This window comes from Mytilus trossulus, chromosome 7, assembly GCF_036588685.1.
Source record: "Mytilus trossulus isolate FHL-02 chromosome 7, PNRI_Mtr1.1.1.hap1, whole genome shotgun sequence".
NCBI lineage: Eukaryota > Metazoa > Mollusca > Bivalvia > Mytilida > Mytilidae > Mytilus > Mytilus trossulus.
This window is the reverse complement of record NC_086379.1, coordinates 3,204,134-3,216,081: the sequence shown is the minus strand read 5'-3', so window position 1 is coordinate 3,216,081 and position 11,948 is coordinate 3,204,134. Positions and strand designations below refer to the sequence as shown.

Below are 11,948 nucleotides of genomic sequence, written 5' to 3'. Positions count from 1 at the left end.
ACCTTCAAAGAAAATATCCGTGCAATTAAACAGTTCTTCGCTTTCATCCCATATGGAATTTACAGACCCCGTGTATATAGTATTATGTCACTTACACACTACTTGTATACACTAATTATATAGCATGAAGTTATGAGATGTAATTGCTCTGACATCTGCAAAATACTTGATTAGGGACTAAATGGCGTAGACTATAACGTAGTTAAAGCAGTGTACCTATTTCTATCGTCGTTGGTAATAATTAACAGTGATCCGCAGCTCTTATTCGAATGTCATTTTACAGAATATATTAAAAAAAATGCCAAACTAAATTTAAAGGACGAAGAGAGGTTCATCTGAAAACTAAGTATACTTGTTTTGTTAATGAGTGCACCCGAAGTTGCGCTTTTTACACGAACAACCTCAATGATAAAGTTGATTCAAGCTAATAGATACGCTCAATAAAGGACATATAGCATATACATAATAAATAAAACAACAAATACAATGATAAACAAAAAGTAAACAAAGACATGAAAAAAAATCGCACAGCACTTTTTGATCCCTCCTGACCTTAGTGTAAGTAATTACTCCAGAAGGAACTAACTGAATTTTACTTTGTCATTATAAACTTGTGTTTTACGTTTTTACGTTATTCTTTTTTTTGTTGATAATTAAAAATAAAAACACCTCAGAAGAAAACTAAAGGCCTTTTATTATCATATCTATTGAAATATAATTACACATTTGGATATAATGTGCTGAGCAAACATACTTTTTGGAATGAGTAAACATTCACTAGAGGTGTAGTACCACTAATTCATGGTATGTCACATCCGGTTGCATACGAAAGTAGGTCTAAAAAAATATTCCCTTGAATTTGACCGTTGTAGGTAATTAATCCTACATTTTATTGCAGTAAAACTATTTCTGTGTCATAAACACATGTCTTGGGTATTTCAAAACACCATTATTTTTTATTTGTGATTTCTATAGAAAATTTTGTAATCTTCAGGTTACATGGTGACTAAACCTTGTACACAGATAGAATAAGGGGAGAAATTTGATTGGTTAACTTCCAATGATGGTTATTTTCTTATATGCAATGAAATGTTATGTGAAACTTTTTCTATAGAACTGGACAGGATTAAACTTTACTCATGCCAAGTATTTGTTTATTTGAAACAAAGATAAATTCTGCACAATTTTTTGAAAAGGTCAAATTTAACAAAGACTAATAGGGGAAAATCAATGGTGGTATTACACCTAGATAATGAAAGTCTGGCAGACTTTATACACTTATCGGTAGGTACCCCGGACAATGCATTCACAAATGTATATACATTAAGTTTTGCAACATTTTATCTTACCATGACCAGTTCATATATGAATGTATTATACAATTAAGGAGGTTACCTCAAATTCATTGATATTTGAAAAAAGTCCATTCAAGATATAGATGTATTAATTATTGTTCCTTCTCAAGACTAGTGAAAAATATGCCATGCATAATTGGGAAAAACAAATCAAAACCACTAATTATATAAACAGAACTAAATTGAACAATGCAAAAGAATGAAATTAACGAATTATAATAAAAATATTCAAAGCTTTTAAAATACAAAAAATATCGAAATACAACATTTTATATTTATCCTGGTGGATACACTTTTCTAAGCATCATTACAGATGATTTCATTGAATACCACGATGACTTCCATGCGTACCAAGTAATACCCTTTAAGGTAAGTTGTCCACCTTGGATATACTGTCCGTTAAGATTGACATAGGTACACGTTTTATACCACCAGGCTCCAGTGTAGCCATTTGCACAGTCACGTTGTGGAAAAAGATCGTTATCTCTGTCCTTTGTAGAAAATTTCCCCCCAATATTATGCTGTAAACCATAAACGTTTCCTATTCAAAAGAATAAAAATAATTTTTTAATCATATAGTTACACACTATTTTTGGTGTTTTTATTACTTTATGTTTTTAAAGGGGGTAAAAAATCGTACCACTACTTAAATTACTTTATGGTAAAAGCTAACCTATTCAACACTAGGTCATGGAATGTCCTACCCTTATAAAAACAGAATTATAAGACATGACTGACACCTAAAAATACAAACCAAACAAAAACCAATTTAGATTTTAATTTTATAAACCAATAGTTTTAACAGTTTTTTTATGTTGATATCGTGCAAGTATAATAATATTTAAATCATTGTTCACCAGACGCCTCACGTCTACAAAAGACTCACCAGAAACAAACGAATGAAATAAGTTAAAATGACCAGATAAAGTACACTGTTGAAAAGTATTATTGAACACACATACCGAAAGGGTTTGCCAATAGGCAGTTCAGGTTATCAAAAGTAAAATCACAAAAATACTCAACTCCGAGGAAAAAAGCATTTCCAAAGCATATATTAATGGATGTAGTGTTGATAAAAAGATTGCGTCGTTTGTTATCAACCGAAACGAGGTGACCTAGTTTCAACTTTATTGATTATCTACACAATCATGGCAGAAAGAAAACATAGTCTATAGAATGAATGCCAAAGCCGAGTGGTGCGCTTCTCATAATCGATTTCTCAAGGACCACACAATAGGAGACATTCATATATAAAATTGAGAAAGGAAATGGGGAATGTGTCAGATCAACAACAACCCAACCACAGAGCAGACAACAGCCGAAGGCCACAAATTGGTCGTCAATGTAGCGAGAAACCCCCGCAGCTGGAGGCGGCCTTCAGCTGGCCCCTTAACAAATATGTTTACTAGTACAGTGCTCATGAACGTCATGCTAAATTCCGAATTATACACAAAAAACTAAAATTAAAAATATAGCACAGTATGAAGTTAACGTTTACTCACCGAGATTCCCGCTATATCCACCAACTTCAAGTTTGTATTGGGTAGAAGCATTACCGACAGAGAATTTCGAATATTTAGCATATCCGCCGTTTCCTTTAAAATCAGTAAGATCTACCCTTAGTTCATATAGTCCGTTGGACGTTAATTCATTGATTTTCTTATTACCTAAAAATGATCTTAAAATCTTTAATTATATATGATTATTTTATGCATTTTGTCTCGCCTGAGACGAAAGTCACGAAGTCTAGAAAAAGTTCCTTATGATATGTTTTCGGCTAGTTATGTTTTCGGCTTTCTATATAGCTAGTCTTCATGGAATTTTCCATACATGTAAAGTCCGTGATAAAGGCCATAAATGACCTATCATGGTTTACTTTTATAATTGTAACTTGGAGAGTTGTCTCATTGGCAATCATACAACATATTCCTATATCTATACAGAAGCTTAATAGTTATCAAAAGAGAGGATAAGATTTTTTTTTAAGATTGTTATTAAGAATAGCGATTATTGTCAGTTTGATGCTGTAACCATTTGCATACAGTACAAGGATTTTTTTTAGATACCAATAATACCTTTATCAATCCTGTATGAATTATAACGAAACATGGACAAAAACCTTTTTATGAACAAGAAGCATCACGTAAAATGTTTTTTTTACTTTCTTTCATATTGAATTTATTCGTTGACTAAGCTTTTGGTAGTCAACATTAACATTTTGCAATGACATCAGTAATCACAGTTGAGAAACCTTAGTTCAGCAAAACTATTGACCAGTTGTGTTCCTGTCAAACAATTTAAAACCCTTTATAAATATCAAAATAAGGACTGGGAAGTAAGTATTGATTAATTGAAAGCAAGACAACGACACAGAATCAGAATTCATTATTAGGTAGACAAAGGATATACAGTTTCACAATAGTCTATAGCTATGAACTGGTTTTAAATCTCTGTAATTTGTACCCTTACAACGTCAGAATATTTGGAGGTATGTTGTTCGTGTTGTTTGTCTATCATTTGTCTCTGCGGTCCTACTACTATATCACTCGCCTGAGAATGCGCGTTTGAAACCATCACACGACAGGTGTGCTGGACTCAATCTTAATTGACTAGGACTGTCAGGCTTTTTCTACTAACAACCAATCAATCAAACAATCAATTAACCATTCATCCAACTAACCAATCAATAAATCAATGAATCAGTCAGACTATCACATTGATATTTGAAATTTATCCAATAAAATAATATTATTCATATAAATTTACCCAGCCAAAATTCCGCCTCTACATTCCCAAATCCATTTTCATATTCTTCCCATCCTCTGAAAAAGTCTGTCGAACCGTTTATTCTCCTCTGAAATACCTGATAAAAATATAAACTTCATATCAAATATCACTTTCATACACTTTTCAAAATTATTAATTAATCATGAAACACATATCATTAACGAAGATACTCATTTATGAAAATTGATCATTTTTTTAACTGCTTCATTGAGTTGTTTTTTTTCTGTCAAAGGCGCTTTTCTAAAAAAAATTAATCATTGACGCTCAGATCTTAATTGTAAAAGTGAAATATGTAGTATTTAGCATTATATACATGCAAATAGAATATTATTATTAGTTTGACACAACTGTTTGGAATTTTTGATCCCCAATGCTCTTTAACTTTGTACTTGTTTGGCTTTATAAATATTTTGATATGAGCGTCGCTGATGATTCTTATGTAGACGTAACGCGCGTCTGGCGTACTTAGTTATAATCCCGGTACATTTGATTACTATTAAACATCAACCTAAGTTTTATTTGTATGAAGTGCACACGTTTCTTTGAAATGTTTAAATTCATGAACGGTAAAATGTTGCAGTTGTATGTATTGGATAACCATGATCTGATGAAGCTCTGACTTAAGTGATAACGATGCCCTCGGAAACTAGCAGTCAAACCACACATTCACGACCCAGCAAGTAAAGGAAATTAAAAAAAAAATCATTTCACCCAAGATAGCCTTTGCTTAAAGTTGAACAACGTTTGTTGTACTATTTTGTTTACATAAGGAAACTACGAGTATGAGTTATTTAAGCTGAGACCTTTGATAAGACAGAATGTATCGTCTTGATATTTCTAGCCATTATAAAGCAATCATGTAGACAGAATGTATCGAATTGTTTATCTTATCAATTACAAAATATTAAGATGGAAAATCAATCATGAACGAAATTTAATTTTACTGTACTTGTACAACTTAAAATGTATAGACCAAAGATAAACGTAATTTAATATCAAAATATACGAATATAAATTATACTGATGATAAAAATTTACCGTCCAATTTCCATTGTCCGTTTCAAAATCACAAAAGACTGTATAACCGCTGCTTTTGAATGAATTCGGAAAAATTGTGTAAATCCCATTTCCTTTGTTGAGATTTATTTCTCCGCAGTCTCTTGGTCGAATTCCAATACCTGTTTTATTAAAATAAAATCAAAATCTACATGGTGCCATATCATTTACTGCTTATCTCGTTATAATGGTTTACATCCGTTTGCAGTGAATAAAAGTACCAAAGTTGTGTTGACTATCGATGATGCTTTCTGTGAATAGAATCCACACGCAACAACGAAAAGAAGTTGAAATGAAAACAAACAACAAAATTATCATCTTTTCATAGTCAAAACACACAAAAGATATCTACGAAAACGACAAAAAGACGCAATCTTTAGATGACGATGTTCAAAATCAAACACTTGCTGAACGGTGATAAACGGTCTTCATGACAGTTATTATTTTTTCATCTTTCAGTTTTTTTTGGTTTATTATGTAGAAGGTTCAGATCGTTTTTGGATGACTCGTTCTTCTTATTATGGCACATTAATGGTTGTTGTAAATCGTTGTAGGGAGCACACACATAAATTAATCTGAAATATGTGCAGTTATATTCCGCCACATTTAAATATAACAAAGTATCGGCGAATGATTATATAACGTTTAGTTAAACAAAAACGTATTCAAAGTAATTTGAAACACAAATCTAATGCCAGGAAGGACTTGTTTAATTCAAATGTTTTAGTAGATCATGTAGATATGACGGATATGTAGTTTACTCTATCAAATAGGGCTTATGCACTACATCATCTCAATTAATACACGGTGGAATCTTTGTAAACCTGAAATTAATTCTACATTTTATATTTGCATTAGTTTTCTAATTAGTCTTTTTTTTTGTTCATAAATTAGACCGTATGTTTTCTCGTTGAATTGTTTTACATGGTCATTTCGGGCCATTTATAGTCGACTACACGTTATCAGCTTTACTCATCATTAAGGCCGTACGGTGACCAATAGTTGTTAAATTCTGTGTCATTTTGGTCTCTTGTGGAGAGTTTTCTCATTGGCAATCATACCACATCTTCTTTAAATTTTATATTTAGTACACATGTCAAGTATGTTGGTTGTCTTGTTAACTGCCTTATATAAGGTTATTGGTATTTTCAAAGTAGTCTGTTCAATTGCAGAGATTCACATTTTTTCTTATAGATATATATGTAGATTTCATTAACGCTTTATTGTGTGGATACTTTAAAGTGGTTTAATCATTCACAGATAATCAGAACTCTGACCCAATGAACCATCAGGCTTATATAGTCTCTTTTGAGTCATTGCGTTATCACATTCAAGTCAAAACTCCATGTTCAAATTTTCAAAATGTATTCAATTATTGTAAAAAGACATCAAGATTTCTAACAATAAATGAAAATACTTTTTCGAATTTTGTTATTTATATGTAACATTTGTTACAATTAGTAATTTATTTGCGTAGTTGTACACCATCAATCGTACTGCAGCAATTTGACTTGTCATTGTTTACATGTTCACGAGGGACAACATGCATTACATAACAATAACGACGATGAAACCTAATAATGTGTTGATACATTTGGTTATAACCTTGGATAATTATAAATGCTGATGTTCTTCTTGGCGAACATCTATCTTTTCGTGATATAGATAATACCATACTATATTACGTTTTGATCCTTGATTTTGTACTTTAGGTAATAATTTTGTATCAAAGAAAATAAACAGTTACAAAAAATGAAAATATGAATCGAAGAGGGACGAAAGATACCAAAAGGACAGTCAAACTCATAAATCTAAAATAAACTGACAATGCCATGGCTAAAAATGAAAAAGACAAACAGACAAACAATAGTACACATGACACAACATAGAAAACCAAAGAATAAACAACTCGAACCCCACCAAAAACTAGGGGTGATCTCAGGTGCTCCGGAAGGGTAAGACGATCCTGCTCCATGAGTGTCTCATTTTTATATTCCTATATGAATAAATGGAACTAATAATAAACATATATATTTCAATATTTCTATAAATTAAAGCTTCTTACATCCACGAATATTCGATCAAAATTATAGACAATGAAATTCGTTCATGTTTATGTAATATAAATATCAATTTAACTTTTTGACCACATAATTGACATTGGAATATCAAAAAATAGTCCAAAAGTAGTTTGTATGGTCGTTGGATTGTCAAAAACTACCACATATACCCATAAAGCATTACAGGCTAACGAATCGTTAGTATTGAGAGTCCCGTTAAGCTTATATCGCTTTTAGGAAAGTTTCGAAGAGAGAGCAATGACACTTAAGGTTTTTCCACTTTCTATATTTCAATTGTAATTTCGGAGCATTTTATAACTTGTGTTATGGTATATGTCTCGTTAATTGTTGTAGATAAAGGCAACAGTAGTATACCGCTGTTCAAAACTCATAAATCCATGGACAAAAAACAAAATCGTGGTAACAAACTAAAACCGAGGAAAACGCATTAAATATTAGAGGAGAACAACGACGGACGTACGATATGACCCATAATAGCGATCATCTATGTCCTTTATTCCCTGGTTGATCATTGTCTCATTGAAAACGATACCAAATCTTTTTATTTTTAAAGAGCTGTAAGATTTTATCATGATTTCTTTTTCAAATACAAATGCACATTCTTTGGTTTATATCTACCGGATAACTCTTTTATTTATACATTGATTGATTGATTGATTGTTGGTTGCTTTACGCCGCATTAGCACAACAAGGCTTTATTTATACAAATGTCATTCGTGTCAAGGGAATAGGAATGTTGAAAGCGTGTTTCAGTGAATTTAAATGTAAAAAGTCAATCACGGGAAGTAATGTCGTCATATCGATGGGCGTTTAGTACAGTGGTTTTGTCATAGTTTGAATAAGTTTGTCATGACTCTGTTAAGTGTTTTGATGAAAATCAATGCAAAAACGTAAACATTCGAATATTTTGTAAAAGGAACTTCTAATCAATTATTCAAGCTGGTAAGTACCTTCGTATAAAGTAAATATATTAGTTCATCACAATTTGTATCATATAGTTAATGATTCATCACAGAACAAAGCTTGCGTATGTCAAAATTCAAAAGTTTCTAATTAGTTTAACATGCTTAAAAAAGTTATTATCTTTCTGTCTGTTACATCACATATTTCTTCGTGAAATAATACTGCCGTTAATTATTCTGAAAAAAACCTACTTTGCACTCAATTCAAAATTACTGAAATATATGTGTCATGGTTTGGTTCATTCGTGTCAAGGTATAGTTCATGTTCGACATGATTCAGTTATGCAATTATTGTCCTGTATAATAAAGAATCACTATCAAAATTAACAACACTTGTTTTATTTGAAACACAAAAGGGCATAAGAATGCATGTTTAATGTAGTACTTTTTTACAAGTAGATGCAATATGATTGCTAATGAGACAACTATCCACCAAAGATCAAATGACGTAAATATTAGCAAATATATGTCATCTAGACATGCAAGAGGCATTCAACATTCAACAATGAGCAAAACCATACTTCTAAGCAATTTATAAAAGGCTGCGACAAAATTCAATGTATAGGAATTCCAATAAGAAAACCACCACCCTAAATTCTGTTCAAAATAAATAACGAAATATGATATACAGTTACAAACGATATTCACGGCATTACTGGCATTTCACTTGAGACATTATATGCAAAATATTGCGTAGTTAAACATGTTTGTGGGCTCTTCAGCCTCTTCTTCGCCTTAATCATGGCAGACATGTAAGATTTACCAGATTGATTTTAAACAAAAACATCAAGTTGATTTAGTGGAACCTAGATCCTAAGATAGCTTCCTTTTAAATTTTAGGTGAGAATTCTGCTGCCAATATTGTTATATGTACAATTTAGACATATTTTAAATTCTAGGACACACCATACTAAACCATTACAAAAAAAAATATTTGAAAGAATCCAGTGATACTATACATGAGCATTTATACAATATTACTGCCATTGTATATAAAGTGCGAATCCAGTTTGTTCATTTTCACTGTTATATGAGAGTATGTCTATTGTAGAATAAAGGATGACGGTACAAACTACGTTTGTTTACTTTTGAAAGTACAAAATAATCGATTAAAATCAATGTATGTTTTAACACAATCAAATAAGAATATAACTTTCTAATGTATACTTCCAAGATTAAAGTTAAAAAAAAGTGTAATTAAAGCAGCTGAATCCATGATATCGTTGACTACATATTTCTTTTTAGAAAAAGAACTATATTAACATGATTAATGCATCGCATATACAACATTAATGAATCGCTCTACAGTGTAAATGAAGTTTTGATATCATTATTTAACAGTAAACATGAATCATATCACAAAAACAACAGGTGAAATGTGTTTCAATATCAACAAGCTGAACAACAAACTGCTAAATTATTAATCATGTTACTAGTATTAGGTATATTTTTCTACAAATGAAACTTGACTGCTACTTTTAAACCTCTTTTACGCTCTATTCGTTAACTATTCTTAAAATCTATCTGTGTATCAATTTTACACCTGGATGACTGTAGGGTCGGCATCAAATACATTTATCATGAATTTATAAAAAAAACAGTACATTTTCGTTATACATTATTTCTTATTTTATTCAAGAATCGTGAATTTGTCGTCTGTTTATTCCTCATTCTAGATAAGAAATTCCTCTCGGATACAGTGTAAATGGCATTTCAGGATTCGCACATTACATACATGTATACTCATTACAAAGCTTTTTTTGTTTCGTAATAATAATTGATAAACTCGAACGTTATGTCGGCTTAAATCCATATCGAAATTGTGATCTTTCATATTTTAAATTCGAACTTTGAAAGTGTTTTTTATTGTAATTTCATATATAGCATTAAAACCAATAAGTTTCAAAACTGTTGTCCATGTCACACGTAACGATTCAGTTTCATAAATGATTTAAGACTTATGTTGTCCTCTTATTTTTTTTTTTTTATTTTTGTAGCTGTGTTACTGAATTATGGACCTATAACCCTACATCTCCTTTTGTTCATCATAAACTGGTTCAAAATTTAAAGTAAAGAAAAACAAACAAATCTATAGTTTTCTAGGTAAAAATGTGAAAACAAGAATTACTTTTTGACTATCTACCTTTTTTTGCTACTTTTAAGTAAAAGTCTTAAGTTATTTGAACATATGGAGTAAAGATTCTATGTGAAACAGAAGCAACGCTTTGTATTGATTGGTATAATTATATCGACAGCTCGTTTAAAAGAGCAATGAATTTTAAAACTATGTTGTAGAAAACTTACGAAAAGTATCATGATATGTTTAATTTACGCTTTGACAATTACACCCACTAAATTTGGTTAAACAGACTTGTTTTCTTCTTAGGTAGTTAATATAAAGTGCAACTTTGTTCAGACGCTATAAGTATTCAAGTGAAACAGTACACATAGACATTTATTTCGATCTAAACCATGACAAACTTGAACAAAACCATGATAAATTTCTAGACTCTTAACAAAACCATGTCAATCGCTCAACCAAACCATAGCAATTCCGATATCTTGCTTATTCTGCAATAATTTCGTGAATCTACAATTCTCATGTAGATCGTTTGACATCCAATACAGATTCAAATATCTTATTTGCTTTTCATCTGCTCGTGTGGATAAAACTGAGGCAATAGTTTAGGAAAGTAACATTCATTAACCATGTCAAACTTATCTAAACTATGACATAATCACTGTACTTAAAGCTCCTCGATATGACGACCTTACTGCCCGTGTCGATACAAAAACAAAATGCTTAAAGATACCAAATGAAATTTATAAACTCATTAGTCAAATGACTATGCCATTTAATAGTAAAATGCAAAGACTCTAAACTTATCAATCAATTTAGATTTCTTACCTTTTTCTTTATTCATCTTATCAGCTGTTCCATGTAAGTACTTGGTAAAATGGAAAGTCAAGTTTCTTTCAATATTGTCCGTTTGCTGCTTTAATTTTTTTTCTATATCTGTCATTTTCGTTTCAATAGCATCACTTACAAACTGTTTTAATTTGTTTTCTATATCTATCATTTTCGTTTCAATAGCATCACTTACAAATTGTTTTAAACGATCGTTTGCTTTTGACATGTCGAATGTAGCCATTAATGGAGCATTTTGATTATCGAGTAAACGAACCTCTACATCACTATCAGTATCTAACGTGGTCACTGAGGTCAAACAAAACAATGCGAATCCGTAAATTATTATTTGGAACATTATTAAGTTGTTCTAGCTTATGTTGTATGAAACTTATTGACTGAATCCTTGTTGTTCAAACTATTTATATTCTTTCATGAGCTCTTATTATGTAAATCAGTCAAGTACTCTGTTTGTCTGGCTTATCAATTAAACAGCTAATTGCTGTTTCCAGGTAACAGCATCATTCGAGGAGATCATTTACGACCTATCTTCAAGTAGTTGCAGGTTTTTTTGCGCCTTTTTGTTTGACTTCTCATCAGGTTCATGTAGTACTTTTCAATTCTAGAGAATAAAAGTATGTATCTGGTATATAGTATAATATCTCCATACAATTTGTCTGATTATTTGAACTTTTTTACTTATCTCTACATTTTTGTCAATCTTATAGATGGTACAACTTAAAGAACTATTCCAAAATACCAAAGGTATACCTGTGTTTGCTTAAAATAAGTTTACAAA

The 11,948-nt window shown here is 31.0% G+C and overlaps 1 protein-coding gene across 1 annotated transcript; it reads right to left on the bottom strand.

Annotated features, from left to right (window-relative positions):
• Positions 1 to 1,251: 1,251 nt before the first annotated feature.
• LOC134726760 (fibrinogen-like protein A) lies at positions 1,252 to 11,528 on the bottom strand. The gene is made up of 5 exons (XM_063591173.1): positions 11,150 to 11,528; positions 5,181 to 5,320; positions 4,122 to 4,218; positions 2,858 to 3,022; positions 1,252 to 1,896 (listed from the first exon to the last, which is right to left on the bottom strand). Exons 1-5 carry the CDS (start codon positions 11,505 to 11,507, stop codon positions 1,631 to 1,633), a joined length of 1,026 nt encoding a protein of 341 aa, XP_063447243.1. The 5' UTR covers positions 11,508 to 11,528; the 3' UTR covers positions 1,252 to 1,630.
• Positions 11,529 to 11,948: the final 420 nt, after the last annotated feature.

Coding starts and splice junctions, on each gene's coding strand:
- LOC134726760 (XM_063591173.1), bottom strand. CDS start 11,507: ATGTTCCAAATAATAATTTACGGATTCGCATTGTTTTGTTTGACCTCA. Junction 3,023..4,121: donor AGAGGCGGAATTTTGGCTGG/GTAAATTTATAT, acceptor GATCATTTTTAG/GTAATAAGAAAATCAATGAA. Junction 1,897..2,857: donor TGGATATAGCGGGAATCTCG/GTGAGTAAACGT, acceptor TCTTTTGAATAG/GAAACGTTTATGGTTTACAG.